Raw genomic sequence first — 20,192 nt, 5'->3', positions numbered from 1 at the left:
TCAAATGATTAGAATTTAACGAATATTTTAAATCTAAGTTTTACTTCAATTCTAATAAAGCTTGCATCAATTATTCAATTTTTGCTTCATTTCTGAAATGACTGAAAGTTTTGCATCATCTTTGACTTCGCTTCAATTTTTACTTCAAGATTGCATTCGCATCACTTTTAAGAACAATTCAGCATCAACTGATTTAAATTATATTCAAATTTTAATCATTTGCATCAAGTGTATTTCAATTTGCATCAAAGTTACCTCAATTCTTCAAATGTCGCTTCTCTACATTCAATTTATTGCATCAATTAATTAAAACCGAACATTTTTCCCATCAACAATACAAATTGCTTTAAATCTTTCAATCCATAAAGAAGGAAACTAATAAATTTTACTCCAAAAAACATGAACAAAGCCGCCCAGAATGCAAAGATTAGTTCCATTTTCCTTGAAATTTCAAATCTTAGACGCAAGTGAAAAATGTAATTTAATTAACAATGAGAAAAATAATAAATAAGAATTCATGGTGATTTTGCAGAAGTAAATTTTTGTCATAATTTCAAATGTAACTTCGCACTTCCTTATTTTGTGCCTACTGTGATCGTAAAATATGAATATGAAATGAAATAAAATAAAAAAAAAAGTTTCTCAAGCTGGTTTCACAAGAAGTTCGAAGTATTTCTGGTGCAATGCAACAAAATATGAAAATAATATAAAGTTATTGCTTTTTATTCGTATTTGCTTACATGTTATGAACAATGAACTCAAAAGGCAGCAACATATTTTTCACATGATAGGGCAAGATCAATAATTAAATAATACACAAGCAAGCAAGCAAGCGAACAGCTACATTACTTGATATTTTGAATTAGTTTTATTTCATGGACTCAATGTGCAGTAAATTGAGTTTGGCTCGAGCTTACCCAAGGATTTTAAGCATAAATCATCCGTGGATTATTAGATTGAGATATTATTGGTGAATGATTTTGTTGATGTCGAGTACTAACCAACCTCAACTCAATTTACTAAGTAACTAACTAACAAGTTCAAGAAGTCAGCGGAAAGTACTTCAAGTGGAAAATTGACTTGTGTAGTAAAACACAACGGCTGCCGCCTTAATCATACACTATTAATTTAATATGTGTTTTACAATTTGTAATGAGGGGAAAATTAAGATAAATTTCATTGTGCTGCTTTTTTTAATCTCAAAACAGCATTAATTGGCTTTCGTTTAATGCTCACAATCAGCGCGTTACTACTTCTTTCAGACTTAATATAATAAAATAACAAAAATAACTTTTATTTTCTACTTTTGTTTATGTTTACGTTTATGCTGCATTTTCTCTTCAACCTCAAATGTTATGCTCTATTTCGTTTTTTATTAAATTTGTTTAGATGTCTTACTCCAATTTTTTTTACCCTGAGCATTTCACTTATGCTAATGAATAATCACATTTCGTTCACTGACTTGTGACTTGAGTTCATCAACATGAAAAAATTCCTCAAATTTTCTAAATCAAGCTTAAAACATTTTGATTGATTCAAAGACGAACGGAAGCTCAACATTATTATTGATCTACATTCAAAATAGCTGACTTTAAAATTGGCTTAATGGATCATTACTTAAGCACGCGACCTCCACCTCCGAAATTAACAGGCGGCTGGGTGTGAGCAATTATTATGATAAATTGTCAGGTTTCATTATTTTGAGTCAGAAGCTTGGGTTGGCCACCTGGGATGGAGATCAGTTGAAACTTTTTTGGCATTGAATTCATGCTGATTTGAGAGCACTTTCCATTGTGTTATCAACATTTAAAAGTGTAAAAATCACAATGTGACCATGTTGATTCAATTTTTCTATGGCTACTTGAATTTATGTTGAATTTTTGTCTCATATATAAGCAAATGGCAGTTAAAAGTTCAAAATTTTGAATTTTCAGAAACTACAGCCAACTTCATGGTATTCAAATTTTGTTGAATTTTCGATTATTGTCGCCAATTTTGACAATTTAAAGCAATTAAATTGGCTAGAATCTATTGATTAAGCATTAATACATGCTTAATTATTATGCAGGAACAACAAAACTAAATAATCGAGTCAAAATATGCAAAAATAATTCAACATAAAATTTAACGGTCTAAAAATATTTGAATTTTGAAAAACAAAAACAATAAAACATCAAAAAATATACTCACAGCAAACGATTGGAATGGAAAGAATGACGGTGTCGATGGTCCATCTAAATACAAATCATGTTGTTGGTAACTTCCAGGTTGCTGCTGTTGACCTTGCTGTTGTGATGCACCCGATCGTTGTGGCACAGAAGGAAAAAATCCATTGCGAGAATTTTGTGGGAATGATGACAAGAAACGACCTTGCGGCTGATGGTAATTCAAGTAATTTTGATTTTCTGGAATTTTTTCATGTTCAAGTAAAGAAAAGAAACAAGAAAACAATTAAATTAAAATGAGATACACAGCAACAATAATGCATTCTTGAATGCATCGTATTATGTTGTTTTATGACCATGAAAGACTCTGTCAGATATTTTGTCGGTAACAATGAGATTTTGTTGCATCGAATTACAGCTTCTCATAAACTAAATATGTTTATTATGTGACTTTATACCTTTTTTTAAATTATACCATTGATAGTCACGAAACGATGGATATTGAATGGTTAACGAGTGCATGCAAAAAAATGTATTGTTATGTAGGCACATACAGTTCAATAATAAAAAATTGAATAATTGCATTTGGTCATATTAAAAAACTTTTGAACCGCCTAAATGGATTTATAGGTCTGCATTATATATGTGCTAAAAATTGAGCCGTTATATTTGACCATCAAGTGAGCGCTTGCTTGTTTATTGAACTTACATATAAGTAGTTATATGAGAATTATTGCACAGCATGAGTAACAAAACCATTTATTCATTCATTTATTGTAAACTAATTGTGACGTGATTTTTGTAAAACAAATGAGATTTTATGCTTACTATTCCTGGTTTTTATGGCTAAATTTATTTTTTTGTTGAATGAAATTCAATTTTAAAATTTATTGCAGTAAGTTTTTTATGATTTTCTAATAAGGTAGTAGCTGGTTAATACATAATTATATTTATTGGACTTGTTATGTCCCTAAAACAAGCAGAGAATGTGCAATAATCCAAGGAGAATCGTAAATATTTGCAAATTTGATAAATGTTTGTTTACCTTCTCACTTGAGAATTTTGATCATAAATATTGACTTAAATTCATGCATTTTATTGAGTTACAGTATTGTAAACTACTAACTAAGCATGAGCAAAGACTTTAACATTGGTTTTGATCGACAAAATGCGCTTTAAATAATCCAAAATTTGCAAATTTTCAATTTTATTTTATAGTATTGTTTGTAAACAAACATTAAAGAATGCATTGAAATTCAAAAAATAACGGCATTTTTGCAGTCAAAGTGATAAAATATTCAAACAAAGTCATGCTGTTTAAACATCGTTATTTGACCCCTTTGAACACAAATTCAACAAAAAAGACTTAAATTCAATCAGAAAACCATAAAAACAAAGCAACCATTCACATTTTTGCGGCTTTTTTGTAGGCTTTTGACTCCTATGTGAATTTAGCCATTGCACAGAGGTCATTCTTTCATATTTATTTTGTTCACATCAACTATACCAACATTAGATTTTGCGATTTTTTTTCTCAGACCCAGTCACATTTCATCACGATCGACATCTATTTACTTATTTCTTTCTAGTCAAACGTTGTGAATGAAATCAAAACTCACAATCAGAATTGAAAAAATGAATCAGATTGTGTGAACATTTCCACGCGTCAAATCGTATGTGTGATTTGCCATTTGTAAATCCAAGTAAAATGTAGGCAAGAAGAAGGAAAAAAATTAAATTGAATACATTTTGTTTGTTTTGTCTTGCCTCTTGCGTGCAATTAATGCAATCTCATTGGCAACTGGATTTAATTCAATCAAAAAAATTCAATTCAATTCAATTAAAATTTCTTCTTATTGCCGCTGCCTTTTGTTGAACAGCAGCCGTCTTGACGTGACAAAAAACAGATTCAGTAATTTTAAAAAAATTAAATTTCATCCAAAATATTTCATCCAAAAAAAGAAAATTTCAATGGTTGCTCAACAATCACCGAAAAATTTCATTTCATCTCTCAATTTTCATTTTGGAAATTACACGTAATTTCATCTTATCGCCTTCATTTTAATCATTAATGACACTGAAACATCATGACAACCAGCAGACTAATTGAAGTTGTGGATGAATTTCAGGGTTGTTATGTCTATATGACTTGCAATTTTTTATATATCATCAATTTTCTCATGAATTAGAGTTACAAAAGCTTGATTTAGAGGAAATTTTGTCATGTTTTGTCACGCAAATATGTTAATTCAGTGCTCTATTGACACTTTGATGTGGAAATTAGAAGTAATTGAGATGGAAATGAAGAAATTTTGATAACCATTCAAATTCACTCCAAAGTGAAGTTAGCTTCATGCAGAAAATAAGAAAATTCAAATTGATAAATGACCGTTGCTAATTAAAGTGAAAATATTCAACTGAAATCTTAATTGCAAAGCTTACAATCATATCTCGTAAAGCACCAATTCAAATATGATAAATGATCGATTCCTCAATGCCCATATTAGCTATACAAATCAGCTCTGAATGTTTCTCTTTTACATTTTATTCAATTTTTTAACTCAAAAATAATCATTGACTTTCTTTCAACTTCCACTTACTTACTTTCGATACATCAAAGCACGTTTGTTGAGATTCTTTTTCATATTATCATTGATTTTCTCTCTCATTCCACTCACACACGCCCGTACATATGTGCATCATTATTAACAACAATGTAAATGAATGGAAATCATAAGAAGCACCATTGTAATAGCTCATTTTGTTAAGCATTTATTAATCATTCGGATATTATAAAAGAAAGCTTTAACAATTGCATTTCTCAATAATATTGTACATTGGACAGGTTGATAGACTGATAAGAAACTAAAGGAAACGACAAACGAAATTGTTGGAATCGAATCGATGGATTTATCACTGTAAGTTTAATTAAGTAAGAAAAAATCGTGATTTGCATCATTTTAATTCTTTTCTTTAAATTATTTCCTCAATTAGCTATGAGACATTATTGCATATATATTATAAAGTGTCAACAAACTCAGTGGGAACCATTAATTATCACATTGCTCATTGCTTCTGAACAAATTACGTAATTATTTTAAGAAACTGGGTAATTGCGTGATTAATTCTAGCATGTTGTCATCACTTTATCATCGGTTTATAATGAAATTAACTTGGATTGTTTATGAAGAGTCTATTATGACTAATTTTTGAGTATTGGCACTAGACTGTGTTGAGAATTTCAAATATTTTTGTCATTCTGGATGTTTTGGCGCGTTTTTCAAAGAATCGATGTTTTGACGCGAATTTTGAGATTTTCAAGGATTTTTCAAAGATTGCTAAGTTTAATTAATAAAAGAGCACTTGAAATTCTGTCATTTGGAAGATTTTTTGCGGTATATCCAGGTAAGTGAAAAAACCAAATTTCATACCTAATCCCAAACATCAGATCTTATTTCATTCCGAGAATCTATGCGGTTTAATCTATTTGATTGACTGGCTCACATGCCGCTAGCTACAAAAGGTTGTTACTACCTTCATTCAGATATTACAGGACAGCTACTTGTTATTACTTTAATGCATGCCTTTAAATTAGCCATAAACATTTGAATCAATAGATAATTTTACATAATGCTTAAATAATGGATACAAATTGGCAATTGCAAATATTGTTTTTATGTAATTGTCCACAAATGAGATAAATTTAAACATGATTGTGGCATTTTTATTTGTAGGAAATTTGTTAAACATTAGTTCCAATAAGATATTGAATTTCATGCATTCTTTCGAACAATATTGAAGATCCAGTAATGAAAATAGTTCCAGTTAGTTCTCATCAGGAGGTTAATGCCAGCATAAATATCATTAAATTTCACAAAAGAAGCATAATTACAAAAGTACATGATCTTCAAGTAACTAAAGATCATGGATTGTTCATTAATCGATGCTATTAAGTCAAACGACTTGCCATAGGTCAGCAAGAAGTTTTGATTAAATATTGCCGGTCATTAATAGTAGGGAAAAGCTTTACAATAAGGTTTAGTATGTAAATGATGTCCATTGACAGTTTTAAGGTCTTCTTATTTGGAATTTGAAAAACCGTTACGAAAAAATTTGAATTGATCAAAAAAGTGCGGGAAAATTTGAAAATAAATTTAACGGTTTCTAGTTTCTGGCTCTTTCAACTGCCGGACATCATTTATGGACATTCCCAACAGTAATAAATATGAAAGAAAAGCTCAATTTAATTTAATTAATGAAAACTATAAGCAGCCATTAAAGAGATTCCATTAAACATCTTTTCAATTAGTAATTCAAACATAAATTCATTATGACATGCAAATATCCATCTACATTAAGTAAACTGTTCAACCTGGTTGAGGAAAAGAAAAGAAGAGAAAAACAGTCTTGACCTTTCTAGTTCGTAACTGCAATGATTTCATCTATAAAATACTCATTGGTTTGTGCCAGTAACCAGATCTATTATCTTAACGACCCTTTGTTGGAAACTGAACTTCTCTATGAAGTCAGCTTTTTTGTGCTAAGCGAATGACATTCCTACGGTATTATTCAGAGACATTGAAAGGCATAATAAATGATTTCAATACTCTATATTAATGCAGATATGACTGTAAGTATTCCTAATGATTATAAATTAATTGAAACAATTAGTTTACTAGATTGTTTGCTTTAAATCTAAATCCGCGATTGTGAAGGACGCGATTTTTCATGATGACACATGAGCTTGATGATGATTTTACAAACATCCAAGGTTCTTCATTGAATTTCACAGCATTCGCGCCTCCAAAATTATCCCACGTAACTTCCATCTAACTGATGAGTTCAACGAAAATTACAATAGATTCTAATGTTGATGGAACTGCCTGATTTAAAGTGGGAAATTAAATGTTGAAGTTGATTTGTTTTTAATTAAAACCGTTAAATTTATTTTCAAATTTTCCCGCAATTTTAGACAAAACAATTCAAATTTTTTCATAACGGATTTTATTGAGATTGACGATAAATTAACTAAATTCGCTCAATTTTTAAGAACAAAAGGCACACCGACTTCCTCATAATAATATTCTTAATGCATTTATTAGATTATCAAGTAATTCATCATAATGTAGGCTCAAATTAATAACATTACATCCATCACATCCGTTATAAGGCGTCACAACTGACATTACGGTTGTTACTGTGAGTAAACAAAGCACACTTAAATTCTCGATTAACAAATTAATTGTTTACACAAAAGTCATTAATTTTATTATTTCAGTTACTCACTAAATGCTACTCAATTTGTAAGTGAAGTAGAACTAATTGTGAAAAAACCAAATGGACACATTGAAAAGGGCAAAGAAGTGGAAATCAGTAACGCAATTCTTGTCGACTGATTTTATTGCTACATGCCGACATACAATGACAGTTGACATGAGAATGAGGCGATAAATTTTTTTGTTTTTGTGCAATACATTGTGGATATATTCTCTTTTAAGTATGTTCCTAATAATCATCATATGTGTAAATAAATTGAAAGAAAGAACATAACGGTTATTTCGTGCTTACGATGGCAATTCAGATTATTCACGTATGACTATTTTGGTATGCAAATTTTAGTTCTTATTTTTTACATCACATGCTTAAATCGCAGTTGTTCCATTTTTAGAATTGTTTATCTACAGAAAGAGTCATCTGCATGATGAAGATTACTCAGAATGGTACTATAAGTCATAATGTACTTGATGCTGTGCTGGATTTTAAGATGATTTACTCAAGAATTCATTAAAATTCTAAGAATAAAGAAAATTCAAATTTAACGGAAATTTCAAATTCAAAAATATTCAGTTAGAGCGAATTCAGATTTAGTCATCTCGGAAGTGAAATATTCAAATCTCAAGTATACGTTACTAAGAAATACATCAGAAATTCACAAAATCATCAATGTCATTGATCTACACAAGATTCATTCCGATTCTATTGAACTTACAGTCACATAGAAATTTCCAAAGCCCATAGAAATTTTCTAAACAGTCATGATAAGTCATGACTCACAAGCCAATATCACATTAAGATCAAATTAATCTCCTGGAAGTTAATACTACATTGCCATTGAAAACTATATCCATCAAGGTTATTTGCGCAACATTTCATCATTATACCATACGACAGAATGACAAATGAAGGAATTTGAATGTTGTTGTGTAAAAGAAATGTTAAGTAACAGTTTATTTCACTTCTATCCTTAAACTCAATACCCAATGCATCGATAGTCCATAAATTTAATGACTAATGAATAAATTCCCTTATAGATCCATGCACTTGACACTTTGTATAGTTCATTCATGGATCATTAACACACAATGAGTCATCTCAATTATTTATTACATTATGCTTTTTTTGTGCCTACAAGAAGAGATATGCATATTCATTGCATTTTTTATTTTAAGAAAGAAGCTCAAGAGGTTAATGAATGAAAGAAGAAGTAAGAAAACAACAGCAAAATTTACCATTGCTACATTGTCTATTTCTTTTGTATCTAACAAATATTACACACGGCATTTCATCAAGAGAACAAAAGCACTTTGACTTTTTCGCATTTATTTCTCATTATTACTTTTTATGTACAGAATATGAAGAGTGTTGCTGAAAAAATATTTTGTAATCGCGAACTATGAATACTTTCCCAAAAAATCATGAAGCTTGCAAGTGAAAAATGACACAAAAAGTGCAAAGACAACTATGTTATGGGAACTCATTAATATTCATAACATATGAAGCTTAAGCTTGAATGTTATTTCAATATTTGAACAATATTTATTATGTCAAGGTTTATAAATCACATCGATGAACATCATCGGAGAAGTGAAGGAAATGAATTAAATCCTCTTTAAGTGTTTCTCCTTGTAAAGACATCCAGGGTGTGTCATTGAAGATGTTTTTAGCTACTTTTATTGAATAATTTGAATCAAATTTCAGGGAATTTGCCGCAAATTTGTTGTGAAAAAGCTTGAAAAGATGCAGGAAATTTACGAAAATGCAAAAGAGATGCAAAAATTCTAAAACGAAAAAGATGCAAATTTTGAACCTCAAAAAGCCAAAAAAGATGCAAAAATTCAAAAATAATACAAGATCTTCAGCAAAAAAGATGCAAATAATTTCAAAAGATGCAAAGCAATCAAAAAAGATGCAAAAGTTAGTCGAAAATCATAGTAAACTTCTCAATCTTTTGCATTTCCAACAACAAATGATTTCATAAATTCCCAACTGTCGCACCCTAGAAACAACTCATAAAAGGCAATAACACTAAAAACATTACTCCGATGACATTATTAAAGTGCGATCGCAGAGCAAAACTTTATGCTAATTCCCTTATCGACATGAATTGCATGTCAATCAATTTACAATAAAATTACAAACGACATGATTCGATACTCCATTTTACCTCCTCTATTTTTACATCAGTCTGAGAATTCAAAAACTCTTAAATACATGAATTAGCCTTGAAAATGCAAATAGCATCGCTTTACCTTTCGTAAGTAAAGATGAGGCAAATGAAGAGAGATGTCTAACTGAAATTCAGGCAGCATTTAATGAAATCCACTTGACATTTGCAAGTTTTTTCTCATTTTATTCCTCTTCTTTTTTTACCTCATCTTTGTGTTGTTTGAAAGTAATTGATTTCATTACGGGAGGAGGCAGCACATTGTTGGTTGCATACTGTGAATTTTATATAAACTTCTTTAAATTCTCTCGTTAGCATCGAGATGTAAATGACGAAAAGTTAAGTAAGAATGGCACTTGGTAATTGGAAGTTGGATGATGAAGCGCTGTTTTAGGTCTTCGAGCTTATTGTGGGATTCGAACACACTTCTGTAATGGTATTTCTGGTTATGTGCTTCGTTTTGAGTTACAGACTGTTGGACTTTGGGTTCCTGAGTAGGCATTGCTGTTCCTTGAAACTTGAGTCTTATAAGCAATATTGCTAAGCCATTGCAGACCATTAAAGCAAAATCTGAAGCAATTGAGTCATAAAATCACCTTAACTAGTCGCTCAGCCAGCAAATACCTAACCCAGAACCTAATTCTCATAAGAAACTTAGCTATAAATTCCAACATCTTAATGGCATTCTCGAAATAATATTTACAATCATTTCTTTCTTAAAATGCTTAAATGTCATTACGATACATCGTAAAACTGAATATTGGTAGAATGTGAGCATTCATTAGGTGTTCAAATACAATTATTAAGTTACACCTCTTTCAGTTACTCTCTGTGGCGTTTGAGTATCTCGAAAATAAGACCTTTATTTTTCGCAATTTATTGATGCAACTCTCATTTATTTATCGCTGAATTCAATTGCTGTTCTTTGCAGTTCAACATCCTCGCAAGCATTTTTTTGTAATGATGCAATTTAGTCCGTTTTATGATCGAAAATGTAAGATTGCAGCTTGTTTTCATTAAAATTCTTTAGATTAATGCAATAATTTGTAAATTTGATATCTTGGGTATTCAGTTAATTGAAAGGGCACAGCAGATATTTTAATGTTGGGTATTTCAAAGAAATTATCTACGATCGGTAATTAGATGGATAAAATCTCATTTATTAATATTTAAGCTCCTATATTTGCAATGAATTTTCATTAAAGTATCGATTGAATTTAGTAAAAACCGTTATTATTTCTAAGATTTGAATTTTTCTTCATTTGTTGACATCTCACTTAAGGTTTTTGATCACAAATTTTAGCTTCAATTCAAGTTTTTATAGAAGTTGGATGACTGCAAACAACTAATTGAGTGTGAGCAAAGAATTTGGTACTAAAATTGATAAACAATTCCTTGTTATTAGTCAGATACGAGTGAAATATTAGTTATTCAAATTTGAATATTAAAAACACGTATGAAAAATGAAAAAAAGTAACTTGATCGTTTTAACTGAAAATTCTTCAATGTGTGACGCAAAATGTAAAATTACAGATGGAACTAAAGTTTTTCCTCATAAATCTTCATCAGTTATTAAACAGCATAACATTATGCTACGTAACAGAATACAAACAATCGGCAATTTTCTACTTGACACCTTGATCGAATTTTAATTTATTTACTCAACTTCCGTGCAAAAACGTTGTGAAATCTCAGCAAAATTGATGCGTTTTAAATTGATCCTAAACAATGTTCATCTATTATCATAAATAATCTCATTTACAGCAAATTTCTCTTTGCAGTACACGTGCAAAGATGGTTAATTTTACCCGAAAAACAAAAAAATTCACTTCCAATAAATTATCATAATTATGGCTGGTGAAAAGCTGCATTTTTCTCATTTCTTACCATTAATTGTGTATCACAATGAGCCACAAAATTTACGTGATTAAGTTAAATTGATTATTTGATTGAATGATGAAAGAAATGCAGCATGTAGTTACAGAAAGGGTCTCACAAATATTTAATTTAGAATATCAGCAGAGATGCAGTGAAACTTTCATTCAATTGTCAATCATTTTGATCAGTTTGAAGCCAATTTGATGCCAATTAAAATAATAATGAAATATGATAAATTTTCCTTCGATTTAAATGCTTTCGTTTTCATCAGATGGTAGGGTTTATAGATGGTTATAAGCTGTTGGATTCAGTTTATAATAATTCAGAGTTCAAAATTTTAACGATTTTTAAAATTCAAATTTTTAACGATCTTTTGAAATTCAAAATTTTAACGAACTTTAAGAAATCAAATTTTGACGAATTTTGAACTTTAATTCCATCCGCATTCACTGGATCAGATGCAAATTAATTCCAAACTAACAAGTACCTTGTTCTATGTCTACAAGTAAAGCAAAAAACAAACTTTTTTCGAGTAAGCAGGAAAAAATTTAAATGCTCGAATCGGATGGAAACCAGTTTTGCCGATTTTTGTTACAGTTCTGCCTTTCCTGAATATTTTTGTTGCTGTATTTTTGTTTTCTTGTTGCTACTTATACTGACTTAAAAATGATTATATAATATCATATTATAATACTATTAGTAGACTTCCAATCGTTGTTAATTTCATCATCACATCACATTCTCGCATCGTAAATAGCGAAAAAATTGTATCTCCTTTGCATGTGCGCCTTTAGACAATAAAACAAAATTGAAAGTGATGTTAAATTGAACGAAAATAATAGATGAGGTAAAGAAAGAAATAGCAACAAGACTTTCTGAATGAAATAGTAAAGAATCACGTTTTTAATTGAATGATTGGATATACAGCAAGACACAAAGACACAAGAGTCTCTATCACTAGGGCAGCGGATGGAAATGTAGAGCACAGCGATTATCTAACACACAAAAAAAATAAAATTCATCAAAATTGCATGCACATATAAGAGAAAATCGTGAATAATCATAGCTGACTAGACCAGATGTCGAGCATTTTATGTTGTATTGCAAAACTCAATGGGATAATTACTACATGCCCTTCTTTTTCTTCTATTGACGTGAACTATTGGTGGTAATAGTGTGAATGAAAGAAATATCAATTAATCATTTTCCGGTTTCGTCATGAAAAGTTTTGAGTAATTTATGATTTTTTAAATGCTACACATTTTATGATCATCAATTTATTTGAATTTATAAGCTTTTTTTGGGTAATTTTCAACAATTCATTTCCATAATTGATGATTTTAGGTGTTTTTGTTGGGAAATTTCTATCAAAACTGTTGCTGTATATTTATATGCTTTGTTCATTTGAATTGGGATTTATGGATACAAAGTCAATTGATTGAACAGTTTTCATTAATTCAAAATTTAAATTTAACTGCAGTTAAAAACTCAAATGAAATTTCAAAATTGACAGAAATTCAGAATTCAAATTTAACGGAAGTTCAAAATTTAAATTAAAGATCAAAATTTGAACCTCATTCCTTTTAAATCCAGAAAAATCAATCAAGCTTTGATTTAAAGAGCAAGCTTAGACACAGATGATAAAATCCATTCAAATATCAAACAAACAGTCATCAGCAACACCTCTCTTAACTCCAAATTTACAATTTATTCCAAAAAGTTCATTGCACCTCAAAAAAGTAATAAAATGTTCATTGACCGTTGAAAATTTATTCTGTCTTCCATGAACAAAACAATAAAAGTGAAATTATCAGTACATTTATCTAAAATAAGAGAATAAGAAGCACTAAGCCAAAGTCAATTGAATTGGTATTGAAAAGCTATAAAGTTCTTAGTAATCTAGTGTTAATTGAATTTAATTGCTTAACTAATAGCCTCCAAGGATAATAATAAGAAGAAGAAGCAAAGAAGTTGTTTTATTGCATTCGGATAGACAGGCTTAAATAAAAAGAGAATTTCACCTCGAAAACTTCCCTTCGATCGGCTTGTTGCTTTAATGATTAAGTCTTATACAATTACAAGCTGAACTGAAATCAACAACAGCCGCATACTCGAAAGTATATAAAGTAAATCAGTGAATTCGGTCTTAAACTGCTTTATCTTCAAGGCAATTCAGTTTTTTTTTTCTCCTCTCAGTTCCAACAACAGACTTGGCATGCATAATTCTGTGATGACGGCAGGGATCGACACATGCAAAAGCTTAAATATATTTTATATTATTTACTGTCAAAAATAGTCAGCACCAACGCCCCAATATAATGTCTATTATATTCTATATCTTCATGCGTTCATGAATCATCGACCTGATGCTGACTAAATGGAAAGAATAAACGAGACCCTGACATGGTTAACTGGTTTTTTTCAGTCTTTGTATGTTTTGACTTCCATATCAATACTATTTCTTGAAAATAATATAATAAAAAGGCAGACAATAAACTAAATCAGAAATTTATTAATAGCCTTAACACCTAATCTCAATACATCAGTTAAAGCTGGCTTTCATATTCGCAATTAATATTAAAAACAGCTTTTTTGTTAAAGAAATTATAATACATGCCCAAAAAGAGTATAAAATAGGCATTGTGGGCACATGAATGGGATGCATCTGTAGATTGATGAATGATCTGACTTTGAAAATACTTAGGATGGGTTTTTAGGTTTTGAACATTTTAACGGTCATTTCATATTTAAAATACTCAATTAGAATTCAAATTTCAAATATCCGTTAAATTTCAAAATTCTAAAAGTCGTTAATTTTCGCACGATTTATTGTAAAGCATTTAGCAAATTCCATGATTAAAGAAATAGTTTTGAGGGCAAAAAATGAATAAATGAGAATTTTTTCATATTTCTTGAGAGCTTTTGGCATGTGAAACACAAACTTAAATCAAATTACCTCCCATTTTCGCAATTATAAGTAACATTATTTCAGCTATGTGCATATGTGTGTTTCTCTTAATTTGAGAAAATATAAATTTACACATGATTGCATTTTGAGACTTGGAAAATTAGTCATTAAAGTCAATTGTAGCCTTGAAAGATGTTTTCTGTATGCAAACATCCACATATGTGTTCATGTATGTATTTAAAATCATTAACATAAGTATATGCTTAATGTTAAAAATCTTTTTTTCATGAAATTACATTTTCTCATTAATATCCACACCTCAATTTAGAGCCATGAGCAGTGAAATTAGATTATTTTCTGGCTAAAAAAAGTTGAATAAAATATATTAAATAATTTTTAAGGTGCTTAGGCATGTCTATGACTGTAATTTGTTTAAAAAAAGATTAGTGGGAGATGAAGGAAGTCAGAGTTGATGTTTGTGTGGGATGCTGGATGATTAGAATAATTTTGGATGTGTAAATGATGTGTCTTGAAAAGGTATTTAAGGAAATTACTTCCTCTTCTTGGAATATCTGCAACTGAATTTCATTAAATTCTGCTTAATATGACTTCAACTTTTCAGATTCATAAAGCAATACAATGTAGTAGATCTTTAATAAAGCTAAACTATTGAAAAGCATTGAAATGAAATTTAACGGTCACAAAAAATTCAAAATTTAACGGTTTTCAAAAATTCAAAATTCAACGGCTTTCAAAAATTCAAAAAAATTCCGTTAAAAAACATCCAACTCTGGAGAAATTAATTCTCTGCAACAATCTCTTAATGTGCTTAACAAATATTCATCCCTTCCTCACTCTCTTAATGTAAACATTTTAAAATGTTGATCACAAAATTGTTGCACAATTTAATTAGATGTTGTTGCTTATTTTTAATGTCATCAATTTAAAATATTTTCGTGCAATTTTTCAATTTTATATTGCATCAATCTGCATTAAATTTTACGCCTCTTTTATGTATTTCATCTAGCCTGATTCCCGATGCATCTCAATTATTTTGGATAATCTTATGGAATTAATGAAAACGAGCATTTAAGCTTTCACATAGCAAAAATGCTTTGTACTTGAGTGAATTTAATAATATTAGAGCTTGAAAGGTTGTTATGTAATAGAATATTCAGTCTAAACTTGTTCTATATATCCATTACTCAGCACATACCAATCCACATCTAAAAATATTTATTCATAAATAAATAACTTTGCATAAGCAGCAGGTCATTTGAGAGGAAATTTATTGATTCAATGATTAAACAGGCAGCACTGCCGATGAATTTTCATTGATCAGCGCTATGGAACTGTTAAGTGACGATTTTCCATGCAAATTCTCTTCGGCATATTAAAGAAGAGAAAATATACAAAAAACAGAAAGTCGCACTTTTTTTCTGGTTCCAACACACAGCCACAACGAAACGTGTAATTAAATAATTTTCTTTGAGATTTAAGATAAATTTGCGCAAGAAAATTCGGTAAACGGATTGTTAATTAAACGCATTTATTTGAGTAGGCTTTGAAATTATTTTTATTTTTGTTTCAATGACAAGGAGTGGCGATAGAATGTCCATAATTATTGGTACAACCGTTTTAATTGGCACTGAAATAGTCAATTTTAATTAGGTAAACAGTAAATCACAAGAATGTGCTTTAATTGATTCGAAGGAATTGATGCAGAACAGAGAAAAATGAAAAGGATGCAAAAATTGATGCAAAGGGTATGAATCACAATTGAAAATTACGAAAAATGATGCAAAAATGAATCAAAATGATGCAAATATTAAAAAGCAAAGGATACTATTCTAAACTTTACACAATTTGAAGCAGAAAATGCATCAAGCTAAAATTCAGAAACATTTTCCCTCCAGCAACAGAACAAACCGATTATTTATATTCCACTTTTGTACTAAACTATGCCTTAATGTGATACGATTTCCGGATTCTTTAAAGATTTATTCCATTATCACGACTTTTTTGCATTTCTTTATGGCTTCTATATTGTGACGGAACATTAAATAACTTAAGGAAATTTAGCAATGTCTATGTATTATGCATACAAGCTATAACAATAATAGCAATAATAAAGTTAAAAGTTTTTTAATCGGTTAAACCTGAAAAGTGCTACATGACGGTGTACATGATTTATAGACATGCAGAAAGCTATTTTGGCGTCATAATATGGGAGATATAGGTATGCATTGATGTAGAATAAAGGAAGAGAATATTCTTTTATTTTATATAAATTATAATACAAGTAAGTTTATTGCCTGCCATCATCAAGAAGGTAAAAAGTTATCGATACGAAGTAAGGTCTAAGAAAAATTGCAATCTCATGCAGTCATAACGAAGGTCAGCCCTTTTCACACGTGTAAAGTAAAAGAATTTTCTTGTCGATTCTTTCTCCACTTCTGTCTTTTATATTGCTTTTTAAGAGAATTTTATCTCGAAATTTCATCGCATATTCTGCCTATTTCACAATCTAATAAACATTCGTTACATAAAGAAATGAATGCAAGTACTAAAGCAAATACCTTTTTATTATTATTTCTTCTCTCGCTCTCGTGGCTATTGTTAGAAATAAGTAAATGAGTTTTCAAGATTCTCAGCTTATTCAATTAAACGCATTTAAATTGAGAAAAATTTGCTCCACTTCAGAGTTTTGTTTTGAAATTTCAATCTTAATTTACATGCAAACCTTGATTTAAGGATGTAAACTGAAAGAAAAAAGTGGCAAGAGTGTGTTGACTCTGTTCAAAGCTTCATATTCCAAGTCTTGAATAACAAATTTTACAAAAATATTCTGAAAATTCCTTTGTTTATGAATTTTCAAATGTTGAGTTTGACATCAATGTAGCCTGATTCTCTCACTTATTACAAACAATCTCAAATGTCCAGAAACAGAAAAAAGCATGCAATGACTTCCGTCCATTTCGTCAGCGTCATAATTTAAATGCAAGAGACACGAGTTCATAATAAAGTGTAGAAAACTATTGACAATAAAACAAGTCAAACTGACAGATTTATCGTACAATGTATAGGAACGAAATATGTACTGAAACATGAAAAATCTATCGTTACTGTATCTATCTTAAATTAACTGGAAGTTATTTACGAGGCACCTTCTATTTTGAAAAGTTTAGCGACTTTTTCAATATATGTAGTATAAAGTACAAGAAACAATCTATTTGTGCAGTAAGACAATAGTGTGAGAAATGCTGAAATGGTGAAACAATTGTCCATAACTATTCGCCCACACTGTAGCGATTAATACACACTTAGTTATTCCCATAAAAAATCGCACACAAATTTGTGGCACCACTAAAGATTCAAACATATTGTTCATCCGTTCCTCTTCTCTCTTTCTACCATTCTGTATTATTCTGGGACATTTTAATGATCATTTGCTGTATACCTTATGATGTAATCGTCTCTGCTTTTTTCTCTCTTTCTTGGCGATGTCGTTTTAAGTTTTTAAGCCTGAACCTCTTCTTAATCACAATTTTATTGGGTCAAATTAACTTTAGTTCACATAACTTAATGAATTTCGTAAAAATGATCATTAAGGAAGACATAGACATCAAGTTACTTACTTAAAAGACATGAAATCTCACGGATTGCTAAAAATAAACATTGAAATTCGCGCTTTTTGCTTCTTCATGTTTTGTAAACTGTGTATGGGCTGTAATTGATTTTCTGTTTACGTGATATTGCCATAAAAGTATTCATCTTCCTTTAATTTACTGTAATTCCAGTGAAAAGGAACTCTGCAGTGTTAGTTTTGGAACTTACGTAATATCAAATTTAACGTATATTCAAAATTTAAAATTTAACGGTTTTGTAAATTTTGAATTTGCCTTAAAATTTTCGTTGAAAATTCAAATTTGAAAAAGTCGTTTAAAATAAAAATCCTGAATTCCATCACAGTTTAAATGCCAGCATCAACTCAGAAAAAATCAAGCATAAAAGCAAAATCTTTCACAACATCCAATTCCTCTCCCTTGAATGATATTTTAACCTTTTAAGTTCTGCATGTTTTTAAATATTTATTCCTTAAGAATTCTGTACTGTTACTGACAATGCCTCTTGTGGTTTGAACAAAAAAAAATTATTCCTGACCGATCGATGACTTTGTTATTTATTGCGTATAAAAATAAATAAATGAGCATGAGATGCCCTTTAAGAAAATATATTCATAACAATTTACCGTAAGATCCTCTTGATGCCATTTAAGGAAGAATAAATTGATGGAATCTCAGTGCATGAATATGTGCTCATATATTTTAAGGCTAATGAATTTGTTACGCTGTAATAATCTGAACTATAATGCTGTTCCAGATGTGGATTCACTTCCAACAGAGGTTGAACTTTCGATGAGTTTTCCAGAAACATTTGCTTGTGAAGTATGTAATTTCATACAAAAAGTTGTAAACAATCCTTTTTTGAGATGTTCAAATCTTAAACAAACTTGGAAGAGATCCAGCATCAAGTGTGATCAGACCCAAAGCCGACAGAAAACAGTATTCAACCCGGAACTTTATAGAACTCAATTAACTTCTTACTAACTCATAAATGCCTGTTTTGACAACATATCCCACTTCTAATGATCATTATCTACCCAAAAAATCATCAATTCCTAGTAGACCAGCATCAATAAATCGGAAATTCCTCAGTTCAACTCCTAATTTGTAGTCATTAGGTATTTTACGCCGAATTGGATTCAAATAAATCAATATAATACAAAATTGAACTTTATTCGCCCCATAAATAGAAACAAATTTTTACCAGTTCCTTACTAAACACATAGTAGTTAAATGCTGAATGTTCACGACCAATCCTCAAAAAAATATATTAAAATAAGATCTCGAAATGAACAATGAAATGTGTTTTAATTTCTTGAATTGCAAATTTATATTTTTCAATTGAATCGTGCATTTAAAATTGTGTATTTTTGTGTATTATGTCAGATATCTCTTGGTTGTCTTTATTCTGTGAGACGAGAGCACTTGAATGAAATTGTTTTACGACTATTGTGTGCCTGTTTTTATTTTTTTCGAGAGCAAGAATGTGCAATAGTTAATGACATGTTTCCAACAGCTTGAATTGAATAAAAGTGCTTATGGTGATCCACAAAAAATAAAATGAGTTTAAAGTTCGTCAGCATGTCGCTTATAATGAGTGATATTATCTATATCTAGAGGGGCATTCATAAACGCCTTTAATTGCTTAATTTAGGTAGAGCTCGAAGTTGACTTTAAGACCTTTCAATTAGAAAATAATCCAGAAGTACATAGGAAGTTGTGTATATACGAATGGAATTGACTTGACTCCATCCCTCCCTGACCCTGAGGTATAGCCATAAATTCTTTGTGGGAAGGAGGATATTTTGGATGTTTCCAAGAAAACCTTAGAAAATTGCCTTTTTCCAAAAAAGAGGGTTTGACCCCTAAACTACCCACCTCCCCCTTGAACACACTCCTATCCCTCCATTCCCCGTTATCCATCATGAAAAAGGATTTTAAATAATCATCGTCGCAGCTACATGTGAATTATGATAATCATAGCTGCACACAACATACTCTCTAATATACGAAGCCATTTATAAGCAACCCCTCAGTCACACAATCTCACTGTCACACAGTCAACAAACAAAAAGTAGTAACCAAAAGTGAGAGACCCAAAAGAGAGCAAAAAAGTTATTAATATGTTGATCCAATGCACAATGCGAAATTTTCAAACACTAAGATATTCG

The 20,192-nt window shown here is 30.1% G+C and overlaps 1 protein-coding gene across 3 annotated transcripts in view; it reads right to left on the bottom strand.

Moving 5' to 3' along the window:
• The window catches only part of LOC139093273 (uncharacterized), a 35,988-nt gene that overhangs the window by 9,268 nt on the left and 6,528 nt on the right, over positions 1-20,192 (bottom strand). For all 3 annotated transcript variants that reach the window (XM_070643954.1, XM_070643955.1, XM_070643953.1), the window contains exon 2: positions 2,191-2,405. In XM_070643954.1, coding sequence (XP_070500055.1) covers positions 2,191-2,405 — 215 coding nt within the window. The remainder of the gene's footprint in view (positions 1-2,190; positions 2,406-20,192) is intronic.

Source organism: Chironomus tepperi, unplaced genomic scaffold (genome assembly GCF_022539635.2).
Source record: "Chironomus tepperi strain 1889 unplaced genomic scaffold, CSIRO-AGI_Ctep_v1 contig_335, whole genome shotgun sequence".
NCBI lineage: Eukaryota > Metazoa > Arthropoda > Insecta > Diptera > Chironomidae > Chironomus > Chironomus tepperi.
This window is presented reverse-complemented; position numbering and strand designations above follow the sequence as displayed.